This window comes from Melopsittacus undulatus, chromosome 2 (assembly GCF_012275295.1).
Source record: "Melopsittacus undulatus isolate bMelUnd1 chromosome 2, bMelUnd1.mat.Z, whole genome shotgun sequence".
NCBI lineage: Eukaryota > Metazoa > Chordata > Aves > Psittaciformes > Psittaculidae > Melopsittacus > Melopsittacus undulatus.
In genome coordinates, this window is record NC_047528.1 from 53,111,954 (window position 1) to 53,131,291 (window position 19,338).

The following is a 19,338-nucleotide window of genomic DNA, read 5'->3' on the forward strand; positions in this document are numbered from 1 at the left end:
ACCTCTCAAGTTGGATAAAACTATGGGTAGAGAGTAGCAAAACCTTCCATCAATGTGTCTGTGGTCAGTGAGGTATGCTTGTTTCCTGTTTTTGATGGTGACTAGAAAGTGGCACCCTGTGAAAGAGCATTAGAATCAGATTTCTGAGAAGTAATTCAGGCTCCATCTTTATACATTGCTAATCACAGCTATTTTGATAGAAGATGTGATAAGGGTTGCTCAGTCTTAGAAGAACCAATTAAAGACAAATACTACCTTTTTTTTTCTTTTTTACCTTTTTTTTCTTTTTTTCCTTTTTTCCCCTTTTTTTCTTTTTTTCCTTTTTCCTTTTCCCTTTTTTTTTGCCCCTAGAGCTTTTGCTCTAGCTTGTGAGTTAAGAGTTGAAGAGGAAAGATCCTTTGTTTAGTGAAATTAATGTAATACAATCTGTTACGTCACTAATTTCAGATTACTTGATTGTTTGTATTTTTTTTCTGTCCACAGAACTGAAATGTTTTCTTCGAGGTCACACTTCTTATACTGGCATACAGTGTGTGGTCTTCTAGCAGGCCTCTTTACAGGTGTCCTGTCTGATCATTTGTGTCAGTTTTTGTCTGGAATAAAGCAACTAGGAGAGATGATGAGATTTTATTACATTTTGGGGATATGGATATGAAGCTTTGCTCTCTATCCTTCTTTTAGCATCAGTAACATTCTTATGTATCTGTCCTAGTAGCTAGCCCTGACACATTTAAAATAGTTGATTTGCCCCCATCTGAGTGATGGACTAAGGACTAAGGACTAAGGCTCTGATGGGTGTTTGGGATATTTCGAATAGCTGGCATCGTGAAGACCCTGTATTTATTTTTTAAAGAGCAAAAAAAGAGAATTGTCCCAGAGTTGCTTTTACAGTCTGATAACTTCTCAGGATTCTTCAGATGTTTCTTTTTGTCAAAAATGCCTCACACATGCACCTGCCAAGGGTGCTTCATCTCCTCTTGTCCAACGAGGGACAATAATCCGACATTATTACTTCTAGACAGAATTGCTGTAACTTTCCACACTTAGAAGCTGTGATATTAAGATTTCACCAAGTTCTTAGCCTCTTCATGTCAGCAGCTGCTGATAAAACACTATCTGGCTGCTTTGTAGGCTAGTAAGTTTAGAACAATCAGTTTTCAGCATCGTTATATTTAAAGTAGGCTGCCTCGGAGTGTCTTTTGTTAACTGACCACAACTTCCCTCGAAAGTTACATGCCACAGGAAGGATGAAATTGCTAAGCCTAGCTTATTAGAGGGAGGAACACAGCTCTGGTGGTGCATGGTATAAGACAGTGTATACTTTTCTGGAGGGGCTAGGATAACCACAAATCTTGCTGCCTTCAGAACAGGTGCAAAACTTGCTTTTTTAGTTTAGCCCTTTGCACAACATCTGTCACAACTGAGGAAAAAAAAGAGGAAGAGGATAAACTCATATTTTTGCAGTGAGGAAAAATGAATTCAGCTTTTTGGAAAGAAATACAGGCTGTGTCTTGACCTTTACTTTAGGAGGATGCTAATGACAGCATTTTGATAAAGGTTTAAATAGAGCAATTAGTACACTAGAAGATTTTGAAGTTACACAATTTGCTGACTTCTGCAAGGCCGATGAGTTTTATGTTGCTTCTTGTCTAACAAGCTTTGACCAAATTTGTTGATTGTAGAAGGATGCAGATTGAAAGGAGCCTCTTGGAGATCATGTTGTCCAGCCCTGGTAGTGCCAGTTCAGTCAGGGCTGTGTCCAGTTAAGTTTTAAGTATCTCTAAGGATAGAGATTTTGCAGGCTTTCTGTGCAACATTGCTGATGTCCAGCTAAGCTCATGATGAAAAAATGCTTCCTGATGTTTAACTGTTCCTTGCTACAACTTGTGCCTGTTACTGGGTGTTGCCATCTTTTCTGTATGCCTCCCCAGTAGGCAGTTGCAGACAGCAGTAAGAACTCCTCAATCTTCCCTCTACAGGCTGAATCATCTCAGCTCTCTCAGCCTCTTCTGTAATCCCATCATCATTTTTGGTGGTCCTCTGCTGAACTCGCTCCAGTGTGTCAGTATCTTTCTTATACTGGGAAGCCCAAAACTGGGTACAGGACTCCAGGTATGATATCACAGGTGGAGGGGAAAGATTGCTTCCCTCAGCATTCTTTTGAACATGGTCCTGTATGTGTTTGGCCATGAAGTCAGACTGACTCTTCTCTAGCTTGTTGTCCACCAGGAGCCTGGATTTTTTTGCCAGCCTGCTTTCTAACCAGGTGGTACCCAGCCTGCATGGTTGTGTGGGGTTATTCCATCTTTGGTGCAGGACTTTGCATTTGGCTTGCTGAACTTCACAACATTCCTGTGAGCTCATTTTTCGTGCCCACGGAATTCCTGTTCTTCATTTAATGAATATGAGTGAGGTTGTGCAAATTTGGCAGTCATAGGGCAAGATCCCAGTTTTGAGACTTAGCTGTATGCTCCTGTGTTAGGAAGAGTAGATCAGTATGCTGTTGATCTCTCTCTGTATAGAGATACCTTGTTCTGCTCTGCAACCCAAGTCAATCACAGCTGGATTTCCATTCTTTCTTTGTACTTGCATTCTTTCCTTCCTCTATAATTTGGATAAAGCGATGAACAGCTTTGATCTGATTGTTCATAGGAAAAAGGACTAGATGACTTGAAGGGGATTTGACGCAGGTATGTAAAATCACGAGTGATGTGGACAGATTAAACAGGCAGTTGCTGTGTTCACTCATTTCTAGTACAAGAAGCAGAGGACTTCAAATGAAACTAGCAGGTGTCACAAGCTAAAGAAAATGGCTGCAGACACTGAGTAGTTAGTCTGTGGAACTTCTTATTGCAGGGTGCTGCAGGCACAGACGTTTGAGTTCAAAAAGGGAACACATGAACTGATGGAAGACAAATTGATTGAGGAGTGTAATGTTCAGACATGAGACATCTGCCTCAGGAAGTCTGAAGTTAGACATTGCAGGAAGCCAAAAGAGTATTCTGAGGGGAAAAAATTGAGGAAATATGTATGACTATTTACTACACAAGCAGCAATTCCCCTGTTTTAATTCAAAAAAGGATTGCAGGTTGCCTGAGGTTGTTTTGTTCCATAGCATTAGCTTGCAACTTGGCCAAGAATGTATTAGGAAGCAATTCACTCCAATTTACTTGATGTTTTTCTAGTGATTTTTTACGTCCACTGACTTTGTGTTGTGCCAGCACACTGGGATATGGCTAAGATGCAAACCTTAGTTTTTCTTGAGTTCTTCCCCTGCTCTGTACTACAGACATGAACATAGAAGGGACAGAGTACAGTGCTGCTTTTCAGTTTCTCCAAAACTGGTCATGTAAGGCAAAGCTGCACCCTATTTATTTTTCTTATGTCGCAGGCTGTCTGTTTTTTTCACTTGGAGTCTATTCATTCCTTGCTTACCTGAAAACTTCTGAGTTTCAGAACAATGTTAATCTTTAATGCAACATCTGTTTTAAAAATACAGACCCCTCCATTTTTTTTTCTTTATATTAATGATCTTGCTGGTTTAAGAGGATGGAAGGATGGTTTAAGTCATTAGCTGCCTTCAGGAATCCTGTTGTTTGTGGTAACATCTTACCGCTTTCAGGTAGGCTTCAGTATCTTTGAGCCCAAGGTGGCTGAGGGAACCTATCTGAGCATTGCAGTAGCAGTCCTTAGTTTTGCATTCACATCAAAAGAAAACATGAAAGCAGTAAATTCTCTTTTGCTGAAAATGCATGTGTTTTGATCCTTCACACGATGTATTTCACTTAGTCATGTGTTCAACGGCAGCTGTCTATACAACTTTCTTTTCTGGATTTGGACAGAGGCAGACAAAATTGACCATTTGGCCCCCATCATCATTTTTATTTCTATGTGCTCTGTTACATTCCCTACCAGGTAAGATTTGAGAGAGATGTCAGCAGTGGACACATAGTCTAGTTGGAGTCTTCTTAGCATCTGCCCTAGCCCTACACTCTGAACTTTGGAGTGAAGATATTCTATTGTTTCATCATGAGCAGTTTTTTAAGATCCTGACTGGACTTCACCTTCCAAATAGAGATCCAGTTTCTCTAAAGAGCTTCAGTCAGATACTCATAAAGATCAAGCCATTTGAAACTGCTGCTACTTGTCAGCTGCTTTATTTATATGTGAAAAGAGTGAAGTGAGCTCCAGATCTGTATGAGCATTTCCCTGCCTTTCACTTAGAAGGGGCATTTCTTAGAATGCATCAAAAGCTTTTACCAAAAGAAAAGCTCATTTTCTTCTGCAAAGCTAATACTGATTCAGGCACATGTTGCATGGCATGGCATGCTCATGTCTTTCGAGGCAGTCACATCTATTATATATATTCAGTGGTGGAGAGGAAAAGAGATATCAGGTATGTGTATACTACCCGCTTTATTCATGCCTGTGCAGCATGGAGGAGGAGAGGGACCTGATGGGAATTGCTTGAAAGAGTCCAGCACAGAGCCACAAAGATGATTAAGGGGAGTGGAACACCTCCCTTATGAGGAGAGGCTGAGGGAGCTGGGTCTCTTTAGCTTGGAGAAGAGGAGACTGAGGGGTGACCTCATCAGTGTTTACAAATATGTAAAGGGTGGGTGTCAGGATGATAGAGCTAGGCTTTTTTCAGTGATATCCAGTGATAGGACAAGGAGCAATGGGTGTAAACTGGAGCACAGGAGGTTCCACGTTAACATCAGGAAGAACTTCTTTACTATGAGAGTGACAGAGCACTGGAACAGGTTGCCCAGGGAGGTTGTGGAGTCTCCTACGTTGGAGGTATTCAAGGCCCACCTGGACAAGTTCCTGTGTGATGTACTCAAGGTTACCCTGCTCTTGCAGGGGGGTTGGACTAAAGGATCTTTCAAGGTCCCTTCCAACCCTTGGGATTCTGTGATTCTCTGTGTGTGCTGTCACAGGTAACTGCCATTGTAAAACTATTCCAACAAACAGTACTGGGGGGAGAGTGCCAGCAGGATAAATGGAAAGGGCATCTGGAAGTAAACCAGATGTTTGAGAACAGCTTCAAGTGTTCAGTATTACTGCTCTTCCTTGCTTCAACAGAGCAGCTTGTTGCCATCTCTCTGGTGATGGCCCCCAGCCCCACTGCACAGCTGGGAGAAGAAACAGGACAGGTGCTGTCTAAATAACTTCAGTGCAGTGTTCTAGGCCAGCTGAAACCACCACTGCTACTTTGGGCAGTTTCAGATAAGCACACAGTAAAAGAATCTCCTCATTGATACAAGTGTGCATGAGCTGTCGGCCTGTGCTGACAAGTAGCGGGGGGAAGCAGTAGCATCAGCTGCCACAGCTATAAATTGTCATTGTCTGTCTGCCTGTGGCTTTAGGACACTTGTCAGGAGCTTATTTTAGCTTTTAAAGGTTTTATTTTATTGGTTTCTTCAGCATTTAAGAAATACTAAAATAAGGGGGGGGGGGGAAATAGCCTTTCTCAAACCCAACTGGACCAACACTGTAAAGCTTATTAGAGCAGAGCAGTGTTTTGACGTAAAGTTAGATGTTTGAGAATGTTGAAGTGATTTAGAAAGAATGTCTAAGATTGAAAATAACAGAATTTCTAATGTGAGAAAACTGGGAGAGAGAAAGATTTTCAATACAGATCTTCACTTTGTTTCCACTTAGGAGAGAATAGATACCTTCATTGTGTGGTGCTGTAATATGTATGTAAAAAAGTCTTCTTGCCTTTAAGGTTTTATAATCACAGTTAAGGGAAACACATACCAAAAGTTAAAAAAAACCCACAGACATTAGTAAAATAAAATGAACATGTACTGTTGTGATGTTAATAATACATACATTTTTATTTTTACAGCTTCTAGGTATTCATGAATGATCTATCTGTGGCTTTATCAGGTTATTATTTGCTTAGTCTGATAGGAGCAAATTCTTAAATAATATTTAAAAATAGTTTATTAAAAAAGCTGACAAGAACAGAACTGATATAGCATACAGAATTAACTCCTGTTAAAAATTGTTTTCCTGTAGCTGCATAGTGTCTTTTGTAACTAGAAACTCAATTTTGACAAAGTGGCATGAAATATAGGGTCTTCTGCATTTTCTTTCCCATAAGAAAGTAATTGTTAATTGAATGTTTCCTTACTGCTGTTCAGATGTGACTCTTCCACGTTTGTAGGTCAACACATGAGGAAGGAAGGAGTCACAAAGATGACAAATGCAACTATGTTCATTTGACTTCCAGTACAGCCTCAATGCCAGAGAAATACAGCTGCAATAAATAACATTTATTCTGATATCTGGCAGAGCTTTTACCAGTAATTAACAGGCACTGTTTAATTTTCCTTTTCCATCACAACCTCACGGCACAATTACCAAGTTGAGTTGGCAGGTGAAGGCGTATTAAATAAAGATAGGAATCAAAAGAAAAGGCAGAAGGCCAGCAATAAAGTAGGGAAGGAAACGGAGACGTGACGGAAGGGCACAACAGCAGGAACCCAGGGCTTGCATCCTGGATACTCAACTGGTATTCCTATTCCAGCAGGATATGTTTAAGTCATTTGATGTCTTTCTTGGTCCAGTTTCAGTGTGCCCAAAGGGATCCCAGATATGCTGTATGAAGGCGTGATGAGAAAGCTTGTTCTTTCCCAGCTAGTCCCTGCTGTTCTCTTTTATTGAGAGGTGCCCATCTCACATCATCAGAGTTAACACATTCATTTAGTTTTCGTTGGCTTCAACTGAACATTTATTTCTCTTTCTAAAGTGTTTGTGTTGTGTCCTTGTCTGACTTGAGTAGAAGTTCTGAAGAACCCTGTATCACTGCTCTTTTAACTGAAACAGCACATTTTTCATAGTACAGTCTCTTGTTTCAACTTATCTTTTGTGTTTATAAATAACTTATATACAACCAGAGTGGAGACTTTTTATAATACACTCTAAAAGAAATGTTCTCCTTAAGGAAAATGAGTAAAGAGATAATACACCTTGCAAAGATGAATGATTTAACATATGGGAAATATTCAGTGCTGGAGAAAACCAAACAGCTCATTAATTTTTCATGTATTACATCTGACAATGTTATCTATGTGAATTGTTCAGTAAGACAGTGCTCCAAATACTAGAAGATCAGTGTCACCTCCAAATTAAGCATTTTTGATTGTCAAACATACACAGAAATTGTCCATTTTATCTCAGTTTGGTTTCCTTTGGTTATGTGACTTGGATAACAAAACCACTGCTGTAAGTGGAGCTCAGGTAGAGCTCTTGCAATTTTCAGGTGATCTGGTTGTAGTCAGTCTGAATTGTAACCTATTTGTGTTTAAACCATTCTCAGACATCCAAAGTGTGAATTGAGTCTTTGCTTGAGTTAGTAACATCCAGGCATACATGTGTGCAGTATGGAATTCGAACATTCACAGGAGTGCATAATTCCTGGAAAAATATGAGATCAGTCAAAATGATACAGCTAGGAAATTATAATGCTGAGTTTCCCTGCTGTCCTGTGACAATTCTTTCTCAGTCCAGCGTCACTCCTTGATTTCCTGACATCCTGCGAAACAGAATCTTACTTAAGCTGCTGTACAGGGAGCACTAACAGTTTTTACAGTGGGGTTTACCCTGGTTTTGCTCCACTGCAGTACAGACTTTATTTTTCAGGTAGCTTTCCATTGGAAGATTTTGCAAGTACCATCATTTGTGTTTCTCCCATGTCACGTGAGCTTTCTTCGTGGTGTGACCTGACGGCACTTGAAATTGACACACTTACTTGTCGTCTCAGAATTTTCAGTACAGTTCTCTTGTAGCCTTTGCATGCAAAGAAATAGATGAAAGGATCTAGGCAGCAGTTAAAATTCATCAGAAACACAGTATAATGGAGTGACTTCTGGAAAATTTTATTTTCAGTGCATGAGGGGTCTTTCTGAAGCTTCTTAATCATGTGTTGTATGATTGCTACATGATAAGGGGTAAAGCAGATGATGAACACTATAATTACAAATATGATTGTATTGATGGCTTTTTTGTTTATCCCTGATTTTTCCGTCAATGGATTTTCCTTGGCTGTTTGAAACAGTTTGCAGCTAATCTGAGAGTAACAAAATAGTATAATCCCCAGGGGAATAAGGTACCCTACTAAACAGGCAGCAAGAAGTATAAATGGTAGATGTGCTATTTTTTCAAAGTTTGGATATTCCATACATGTAGTCCTTTCTTTTTCTTCCTGTGACATGGGTTGTATCAGTAATGGGAAAGTTTGACTAAATACAAGAAACCAGATAAAGACACAAATGCCCTTGGCATATTTAATCCTTCTGATCTTGTATCGGAAGGGGTGGACAACAGCAAAAAATCTGTCAATGCTCAAACATGTCATAAAGTTTACACCTGCATAGGTGTTGACATAGAACAAGAGAGCAGTTATTCGACATAATGCTTCTCCAAATGGCCAGTGAAATCCCAGGGCATAGTAGGCTATCCTTGTGGGCAAGGCAATACAGAACAGGAGATCAGAGAAGACGAGGTTTGTTGAATAGAGGGTTGTAGAGTTGATCTTCTTTCTGTTTTTAAAAATGACAGTGAGGGCAATGGCATTTCCAAGCACCCCAAGAATTAAGATGGAGCTGTAGAAGACAGACAGTAGTATCCGTGCGGTATCTTTGTGCTCGTATAAATCACAAGTGGAATTGCTTGTTTGAGAAACTGTGAAAGTGTCCATTTCTGTAACCACTGTTGTTCCAGGAAGCTCAGTAGACCTAACATACAAAAAGAATAAAAAAGAGATCATTTTGTAATAAATATAGATAAATTTATTCTGCATAACAATGGCCAACTTCTGTTGCAAAAAGCAAGATTGGAGAAAACAGAAATGAAACTTCATTATGATGTTTTTTCAAGCCTTCTTCCAAAAACGAAGAAAAAGATGGCTCTCTGGTTTGATCCCAATTCCTCCTCTCTTGAAAAAAAATCAGACAGGAGGCAAAATAATAAACCAGGGATGTAATGTATTTGGAAAGTGAAGTTTATAGATGGTCAGGAAGGTGAGAGACTGTTAAAAGCAATCTCAGGAGAAAAAAGTGTCTGAAGAAACCATGTGATAAAGGGTCATATGAAGTTCCCAAGGGTCAGACAAGCAGACAAAATCTTCTAAATACGTTTCAGTTCGATTTTAGGGATTTCTTGTTTCTAACAATTACCATTGTCACAGTTTAACTTGGTTAGAGAAACTGATTTTTTTCAGTATTGTTATCGTATCAGCATTATAATTATTCAGCTTGTTTAATACTATTTTTAAGGGTGGGCTTTTGGAAGCTAATTCAAATATTGTTACATAAATTCTTAAGGCTAGTATTTTAGTCACTCTTCATTGGTTCTGCAAAATGGTGCCTCTTTTAGGCACCATTTATGTATTAAAACTGCAGTCAAAACGAGATTGCTTCTGCTTTAATGTAGATACTATCTGGAGATAAAAGCTGTTGTAACCTGAGTTTTAAGTCTGTCTGGTACCTTTAACTGAAATGTCTAGGTTATTTCTTAGGATCTGCCTTTCAACACCTGATATTTACGAACAACTGTAACAATATTGCCAGTTGTACCTTAAAATAGTCTTTCTGGAAAATACCTCTCCATTTTAAGGGGTTTAAGCTATGCATTTTAGAAAGTATTAATTATCCTTTTATTTGAAAGCATTATAAGGTTAGTATCTTCTTTCATGTTTTGAGGAGATTGTCCTGCTTATTTCAAGTTGTTCACAATTTATCTCCAGCACATGCAGTATTATAACCTGGTCTGATCAGGCTTCTGGCTAGGTTAGTAGGGCTGAATAAGGTCCTCTGTAAACAGTAAAACTGCAGATAGTGGATGTTGTGTATTAAAATACATAAATGAGTTATATTACATATGTTTAAGGAAGAAATTAGCATCCAGAAAGTATATTAAGCCTGTGTTTGCTGTGGTTGCACCTGCAGTAGGAAAGATGGGTGACTTCTGACAGATATATGGTGTTCTGATTCTTAGAAACCTATGAAGGATGTACCATGTGTTGAGAGGTGGAAAAACTGCATTCAGTATTGGAAGTCAAATCTGAGGTGGGAGTTTTGTGATCTGAATAATGGAATCAAGCTGGTAAATAGCAAGTCCAGCTCTAGTGCAGATTTAAGAATGTCTGTAATTTTATATTAGTTATTTCTGCATCATTCTCAGTTTCTTGGTGTTAGTGTGTTTGATGATTGGTTAATACAGTAGTTATTACCCTGAGGATAGTTCTGGTATACCTTTCTCCTGATTTTGCTTTTTCCTTATAGAAGTGTGTAGGATGGCTCTTATTTTACATAAGTGTAACAGACTGCTTTTTTGCAGAAAATGGTGTGGGTTTCTGTAGGCACCTGGTTAAGTCAGTGAAGTATTTTGTTTTGTTTTTCTTATTTAAATGCTTCTGATTGTTTGTTCACACTCCCAGCATGACATCTGTCTTCTACTCATTTCTTCCTTGAAATTTAGGTAAAATTAAATGTATGTGAGGAAGAAATAATCTAAGATTTACGATAAACAGGTCTATTGCAGTAAATAGCTACAACATATTAACTGCATCATTTTATTTTCATTGTAAGGTTTTAATAGTTTTGGTCCATAGATAATGTGTGTAATTGTCATATCCATTCATAGGTCTTTCTGTAAATGCTTGTAAAATGTACAATATCTATTATTGTACAAACTTGTTTAACTCCGATTTAGGGAAAATTACATAATTTCAGTGAAATATATATCTATTTTTTACATCAAGAGTAGACTTTTGTAGAATGCATGTTACTATGAAGTCAGATCTTTAATGTAATACATTTATCTAGAACTTGTTGCTCAAAATAGGATATTCACCCTTGCATAAAACCATGGCTGTATGAGAAGGAGTCTTAGGTGGGATCGAGTTTGTCTATTGGAAGTAATAGCATGAAATATGTGGGGAACAGTTCCATGGCAGGGGAAATCGGCCAGAGATAAGAAGCAAGCTGGAGGACCATAGCTCATAGGCCTTCCAGGGCAGCATGCATGTCAGCTAAGCTGTGCTCCTTGACAGGTTATGGCAGCAGACTCTTTTGCCTGCTGTTAGAGTCATCCCTGGGTGGGAAAAGTCTTCCTTTTGATCCTCTCTTATCCCCTAAATATTTTGGCTGTTAATGTAGGGAGCACATTTTATAATACCTTATTATTATTTTCTCTATATGTAGCTATGTTTGGGCGTTTTGGGCAGTCACCATGGTGTCTAGGTGTTACATTACCTGAATATATTTAATTTAAAAAAAACCCCATACTGAAATACTGTATCTGGTTTGGGGCCCAAACAGATAATAAAGTTGCTACCAACTCGCAACCTAATGCACATCACCCGAGCTATGGTAACTTCTTTGTATATCTGAGCTGTTATTGTTGGATGAATTCCATTCAGCTCAGCAGGTTTTTCACTTTTTCTTGCCGATCTTGAGCAGGACTGCATTGAAAAAATAACTTCTTCCTGAAAGGGGTCTAGACTATTAAGTATGTCAAGATTATTATTTTTCTTTAATCCTATTCCTTGTGTCAGGTTACTGTTTATTTTTTGGTGTCAATCCTTAGTGATCAGCTTCTTATATAGACAGCATATGACATCTTCCACGGAATGTTTCTGAGGAAGCAACAGCAGGCCCATTTTGCCTCCTTTCTGTGGGTTTTGCATTCTTGGAACAAAAATGGAGACTGTTACCTCATATTGCTCCAAACCTCAGACTAGCTGGTGTTGGGTTTAATGAGCTGTGTGCCTGAATACCATACAGAAACATGGACTTTTCCTGTCCCGAATCCAGATGCACCATTGAAGCTGCCCTCTAGAATCCATACCAAAATGTTTGTTTTTCTAGGTTGTTGGATTAAATAACCCTCTCCAGTGGCTTTCTGAGCTCATTAATGATAATGTTTTGAAATATATACTTGAAATTAATTTACCTCACCATTTTAATTATCTAGAAAACATTGCCACAGTTTTTGGCATAGAGGCACATGCAAAATATTAAGGTGTGAGGTATTTAAGATTCCTGTCTTTATATCAGTATTGTAAAGAAGGTTGTTCAGGTTTTCATGTTTCCTGAATCTGCAAATACATGATAGGACACAGGCCACTTACTCATTTAATGTGACCTCATGGATAATTCAAATTATGTTGTTATTTTATTCATTTGTGCATGGTTTCTATTACCTTTTAATTTAAAGCATATTTTCTGACATGCTGTTTGGTCTTGAGTTGGAGAACTGAAGAGAAAGCGTATTAGCCGTTTGTACTGTTTTGGTCAGTCAGCCTCTCTGTTAAAAAATGTGGGTGTCTGATTTGAATTTCTTTAAAATTAATTTGCAATTGCTGGTTTTGTTGAGCCTTTCCCCTTTATATAATCTCATGGGTTTGGGGGTGAACTTTTCAAATGTCTCACCACAAGTGCTATGATGTCTGTTCTAACCCCACCTTAGTCCCACACATGAAATGGGGTTCCAGATGCCTTTTCATATCAGTGTGCCTGGAAGCTTACTCACTACCTGCTTTTTCTGCTCAGTTGATGGGTTATTGAAATAGAATTGTATGGTATTGCACTGGGAACTTGTGAAGTTAGTTCACTGTGGTCCTAGAGTACTTCTCAGATTTACTGTGTCCTAGGATGTCTCCAGTCTAGTGGCATGGCCATTGCTCTCTGCTTCTACCTGGGAAGACCTTATGCCTCAGAGAGTTTGAAATTCATTTTAATGTTATGCCTAGGCTTACAACCAGTGAAGCTTGTTCTATATTGTTCTCTCACTTGCAGTTTTCAAGTCTTAGCATTGTATCTGCTTTCTGACCACCAATGGAAAAAAAGGTTTTCTTCAACCAATTACCTTATGAGATTTGTTACTTAGGCACCTTTTCATCTATCTTTTCACACAAGAAAGTGTGCTTTCTTGGTGTTTCACAGCAACAGGGGCCTGAGCCTGAGTCCTTTCCAACCCACGAATATCCATTCAGGGGAAAAATCCCAGTACCATGTCAAGCTGCTTTACAGAATCTAGCATGTCTGAAATCTGTGCAGGTGTCTTGCTAAGCCAATTCCATAATCTCATCAAAGAAGGAAAATAAGTTGATTTAGGAGACTGGTTTTCTGTGAAGATGTTTGACTGGCATTATTCATTTTCCCTTATACTACAGTACACAAGAGCCTAATTCAGATTAGAGTCCCCACTGCAAAAGGTGTCTGTGGTAACTCCAGTCTGGAAGTACTACATAATCCAAAATCCTGCTTCATATTGGTGCTCATGTATGATGAGCTTTACATGTAGTATTGTAACATTACATACATATAACTATTAACAAGCATAGACTTAAGCTATGAGCCAGCAATTGCAGTGTTGCCATTTTAGATTACACAGGTTTGGATTATGTGCAAGCAGTGATACAAAGCTCTCTCTGTATGCTATAAATGAGTTTTCTTATTCTCATCTCCTGTTTTTGCTGAAGGAGCACCATCTGTTTTCAGCAGAACAAGGAACATGTAGAAGGCCTTAACTGTGTTTTGTAATGTAATGTGTTATTTGTCTGTCTCTCTTCATAATTTTCATTCTTTGGAGATGAATCCCTGGTCCATCTGTCCGGTACCTATTTTGAGAGGGATACTAATAAAATTCTTTGAAAGGTACATCAGATCATTACAAAGATCTCTTCTGACTACACAGAGTGTGGTTTAGTCACTTTAAGATGGACAATATTTCCTTAACAAACAGTACTGGGGAATAATGCTGTTTATATGTGCATAGAATATAAATGATATAAAAGGAATGTTTGGGAAAGGGATTTCCCTTTCCCTACAATGCCTGACCTGAGGATTTACAGTTCTCTATAGGTGTAACCTGTACAAGCTTTAGAGAGTTTAAAGCCATTTTCCAGAAGATGGGAAATATACAGTGCTGTGGTTATGTAGGTTTAATTTTTTCCTTAATCTCTAAACCTTATTGTTTTCTGTTGACCAATCATACTTACTGTTTGAATTTCTAATTTAGTACCAGTCATCTTAATTGTAGAGTGTTTTCTCTTGTGAAAAAGGCTTGACTCGACTAAGTTATATATGTTTTAAAAATGTGCATGTTAAGTTGCATAGTAGAATGCTTTGTTAATTTAGAAAGTAGATACACCTAAGGTAACTGTATCTATATCTATGTGTATGTATTGGCAGCTTGGGAAGTACACGTGGTGTAATAAAAGCTGAGGCAAGAGGCAGGCATGTCCTAAAGCTTCCTGTTTCTTTCGAATGCTTTAACACTCATAATGCGTTACGTTAGTTTACTTCTTTTTTTTCAAAAGCTGTTGAATTTTTTGTCCTAAATGACAGTGAGTAGGCCTGGTGACGTTAAGATCGAATCCTTGAGTCACAACCCACAACTAATTTTGGTGAGGTAGTTTCCAGGCAGGTACTCAGGTGCTTTTACTCTTTCTTTCGAGTGTTCAAGGCCAGGTTGGGTGGGGCTTGGAGCAACCTAGTCTAGTGGGAGGTGTCCCTGCCCATGGCAGGGGGTTTGAAACTAGATGATCTTAATGGTCAAATGCAAACCAAACCGTTTTTGAGTCTGAATCCCTTCCAACACAAACCATCCTATGATTTTATGATTATTGGTATAGACACAAATATGTTGGAATACTAAAGGCAAATTTCTGAAGCCATGTGTCAAAGAATCCTAAGTATGCATTTCATGAATAAATTGTCTTAATGATGGCTGTGAAGAATTATAATATTCTTTAAGTGTTTAACAGAATATGCAGATACAAACACTGTGGGATCTTTATGGTCCTACTTTTGTCTATTGCTACAGATTTTTCAACGTTCTATGATGGTTATATTTGGCACTTAAGACTAGTAGAAAATACAGTAAGAAAAATGGAAGAAATTGAATTGAAATGCTGCGTAACTGGTTAAAGAAGTAGAAGTAGTTTGAAATGTACATCTTGCTCTTATTTGTTGGATCTCTTTTTCCAAATGTGATGCATTTTATGAAATGCATGCTATCTAACATAAATCATCTCTGCCAAAGATGCACATTAATGTGAAGAGCTGTGCTGATGCTGAGATGATTAATCTCCCTTCAGTTTACTTGCCTAAGTATACTAAATGTTAAAAGGAGGGAGACTAAAATGCAGCAAATGAACAAAATAAAAGCCTGAGCCACTGCCAGTTATATTTCTGCAAGCAGAAGGAAAATTGGGTCAGATAACAATTTATATTTTAGTACTGGAAAACATGCACACCTCTTACATGTTTTTTGGTTTGGGTTTTTTCTATTTTTTTTTCTGGGTGATATGGAACATGTACAGGTACAGTTTTTAATTTTGGGGATTATAACTTCAGAACTCTATCTTAAATTTATTATTCATCACATGTATACATAGTCCTCAGTCTTTCAAATAGAAAGGGATGAGGTTTGAGCTCTTGGCCAGTTAGGTATTCAGCTCCCTTGTATCTTCAGGAGGAGCCATGAAAATGTTATTCCATACTTAAAATGTGTTCTGTACTCAAAGGCATGCGTGCCATCTTTGTTTTTTAAGATAGATGATAGTTGAGTTGTTGTCTGTTGAACCATCTATTTTGCTTTGGCAGTAGAATAGGAAAAAATGATCCTTTTCCATTGGGAAGGTGTATAAATATCATATCACTTGTAATATTTCTTTAGGTTTGTGGCATGAGGATCAGTAATAAGGAGAAAGATACTTGGTGATTATGATTCAGAAAAAGAATTCCTTCTAAAAAACTTTGAAAGCAGTGCATGTCAGAAGGTAAAAGGAATTGGCTCATAAAACACTGAATTCTTAAAATATTTTGTTGCAATGTTTAGACATGAGAAGAGTGACTGAGGAGTTCCTGAGCTGTTTCAAAGCTGTTTCATAGACAAAGAGGAACTAAGCAGTAACAGTCAGAGTATAGATTTGTTTTAAGGCTCTCTCCTGCTATTAAAGTATTCTTGAGGTTCAGTGAATGATTTAAGGACTGCAGCACTTCCCTTAGTACTGGTACAGTAGTTATTTCTGCATAATTTCGATTTCTGTTGCTAAAAGCCAGTGCAGTATCAAATGTTTAACCTGTGATCATCAAACGGCTGTATTATAAGAAAGGGCTTGAAACAGCTTGTTGATGCCGCAGGTCAGCGGATCCTTTAAGTTAAAATTGACTGGCAGCATGTTAATATGTGAACATAAAATATTACAGATTTTCTTCCACAAGGTTTGTCTTTCCCATCCGAAGATCATTTAGCCTTCCTACCACATTAAAATACTTCAGTAAAAAAATTATTAATTGAAAAGAGTTAATTCTTTTCTGTACTTACATATCTGTAGCTTCTTGGATCCTCTGAGCAGCTGAGGGCATTAACAGGATGGCTTGACTGCGAAAGTTTGCCCTTGCACATTGTTTTCAAGAATGATTACGTGAATCTCTTTAGTGGGAGGGGTAGGTTTTTTCAAGTGCTTAAAAAAAAACCCGCTTGTTTGTATGCTGGTGTTGATTTGCTGCCTACAGTTTTATGGGATGTGAAAGCATCTATTTTTAATCCTTTTACAATTAGTCTGTTCAAAGAGAGAAATTGAAAACAGCCCTCTGGCCTTCTCCCTGATGTTACACATTACTGACTTTCATATAAGGGACTTTACCCAGAGGTTTATGGACTAAAGTCCCCAAGTGAAAATTTTGTTTATATGCTGTTTGCATTTTAAAATAACTTAAATTTAGTTTGTGGCAAGGAGCTGTATGATCACTACATACTTTAAAACTGCTGCTTACTGATTAGATCTGACACAGCACAAGAAAACCTCAGAACTGAGGCATACTGAGATGCTGTGTAAAAACATATATCTCGTACAGCCCATGTACATTCCCAACACTTAGTATCATAATGATGAGGCTTTACAGAAATGCCCTTTGAAAATATATGAGGGAGTTGAAGAAATCTGTTGGTTTCAGAGATAATGAGGCTGTGTGCCTTTGTAAGCTGTTTATTGCATTTTGAACAAGGATAATAATCCTACACATGAAAGGTAAATACATTAAAAATAAAAAGCTTTTTAAACACAAATCTGGTTCCCCTGAAATGATCTTGATAAGAATGGTAGGCTAGGGAATAAGGAAGGAATGGGATATCAAAGGGTGAGGTAACCTGTTGTTACTTGGAATAACCTTGTTTCTGACTAAAGGACATTGATCTAAGAGTTAAATTATGTGTCAGTTAAGAGGGCTTTGGAGATCAGAGATAGAGGGGAAAATCTTGTCACTTGCTGTTAGAAGCTGTGGTTGAGAGTTACCTGGGATTTTCCCCCAAAACTCATACTGATAGTTTATAACTGCAAAGGACTTTATCTTTGAAGTGGCCTCATTTAGTGGCCTGATTTTAAAGAACCAGCAAGTAGGCATGATGGTGTTATTTTTGGCATGTCCAACCCATGCAGATGGTGGAATGCCTCTTTGGAAACGTTAGGATTGTGTTCATGGCACAAATGTTTGCTGATATTTTAGTGTTGGAGATGTGCGTCTTGACTAATGTGTCCATCTCATCAGAAAGCCTAAATGCAAATCTAATGACAAAGCTAAACTTTACTAAATGTGCCTTGTCTTACGGAAAATGATTTTGCTATACAGAATGAAGTAGAGCCTTGTGAGCTATTCTTGTGCCTACTTGGAGCATTTGGTTGGCCCTGTACACTGATCATTCTTGTACTGAGCTCCCAGGGCAGACATGGCTTGAGTCCCTTAGATGCCAGGGATCTGAAGGGCTCAATCTAGGGATTTCAGCTGCTCAGTTTTTATGGGACATTTATTTTTTAACAGCAGATTCAGAAAGTCTTTGAGTGAACTTACTGGTCTTATTCTGGACTTTTTCCTGTTTTGTTTTGGAATTAGTTTTTAACTATTTGGCTTCATCACGGAGTAGAATCTCTTTAAATGAAGTAATGAGAATTAAAGACAGATTGAAGGTTAATTGCACAGGGAACTTGCTTCATACATACATGAAGCAGTACTGCAGTGTGGTTCCCTGTACAGCAGCAAAAAAATGTAGTAGAAATAGGGAATTTTGAGATACGCAAGCATGTAGTAGTCTTCGCTCAAGGGTGGCTGACATTAGTACCGCAGCTTCATATTAAAGGAAGTGTTTATTTCAAAATAGTCTTACCCTTATGAAAAATGTTAGTATGTGTTTCCTGCTCTGATCTGATAAAGTATTGCCTTTGATTAAGATACATTACTAGACTATACCCTTTGAGTCACACTGATGTATTAGCTACCAATCCAGCCTAGCATGATGTGATGTTAATTGCTCAAGCTAAGTGATACAGGCTGCATTGTTTCACTCACTATTTATTCTTCTGGCAATTTGTTTTCTGTTCTTACACAGCTGCTGTTGTTTCTCCAATATCTGATTGATTTGAACATTTAAATCAAGAAATGGTGTGTATCAGCAGGTGTGATATATGTTTGGGTTTACTGTTTGTGTACAAAAGCTTACTATTTTGCTTTTGGCAGGCAAGGAGAGTAACATGTAAATTAATATACTAACTGATTACTTTCAGAGATGTGCAGCTAGTATTTTGACCAGTATGTTGTGATGTCTGTGATGATGTGTTTTCTGTCTGCTTACTTAGTCCCTGCTCTAGCTGAGTTCTGGGTTTAGCTTTGCAGTTTCATGTCCAGAGAGCTACTTACCCAGCAGAAGAAATAACTTCTGAATTACACAGATGGATCAAGCAGCACATGAATCCAGCCAACCTCTTTCTTATCTGCAAAACTGCCTATTCCAAAACAAACTGCTTTGGTTTTCTGGAATACAGGCCAGGTGTCAAGAACTAACCTGTAGCTCAATCCTATATGTTTTTTTTTGTGGACAAACATGATCTCTCAAACAGCTTGAGTCAGAGGAACCGTAAATGACTCGCCAGTGAGTCATGGCAACTCTGCAGAGGCCAAATAAAATGTATTACATTCATCTGGATGAAGAGGAATAAATTAAATACCTAATCACAGATTAATTTAGAACACTAAAAATTTCAATACAGCTGTTGAACTGTACCTCCTCAACAAAATACTTTGCCATCTAAGTCTCTGCAATGTTTCCTCATACCTTCATATGTCTTCTGCCCAGCTCCAGTTTCTGTGACAGATTTAGCAAAGTATGGGATTCACTGGAAGCCCCTGCCTCTTAGAAAGGTGAAAACTCCTCTCTGGTTCCATTAATATGATCAGTCATGAAAGCAAAAAAAACTACCTGGTAAGCTGTCACCATCAATCACTTGCTGCAGGCATTTGATACAGAGCAGCAAGTGTCAGT

General features: G+C 38.2%; 2 protein-coding genes across 2 annotated transcripts in view; one reads left to right on the forward strand and one right to left on the reverse strand.

The window, feature by feature from the left end:
• Nucleotides 1-19,338, forward strand: part of UBAC2 (UBA domain containing 2) — a 94,032-nt gene that overhangs the window by 36,323 nt on the left and 38,371 nt on the right. The window lies entirely within an intron of this gene.
• LOC101869360 (G-protein coupled receptor 183) lies at nucleotides 5,859-16,457 on the reverse strand. Its single transcript, XM_005141125.3, has 2 exons — nucleotides 16,351-16,457; nucleotides 5,859-8,747 (listed from the first exon to the last, which is right to left on the reverse strand). The coding sequence occupies exons 1-2, from the start codon at nucleotides 16,389-16,391 to the stop codon at nucleotides 7,643-7,645; spliced, it is 1,146 nt and encodes a 381-aa protein (XP_005141182.2). The 5' UTR covers nucleotides 16,392-16,457; the 3' UTR covers nucleotides 5,859-7,642.

Bases quoted from the DNA above. Each gene is read 5' to 3' on its own strand.
- LOC101869360 (XM_005141125.3), bottom strand. From the start codon at position 16,391: ATGCCCTCAGCTGCTCAGAGGATCCAAGAAGCTACAGATAT. The intron at 8,748-16,350 runs GTAAGTACAGAA...TTTGTATGTTAG, and splicing joins ATCCAAGAAGCTACAGATAT to GTCTACTGAGCTTCCTGGAA.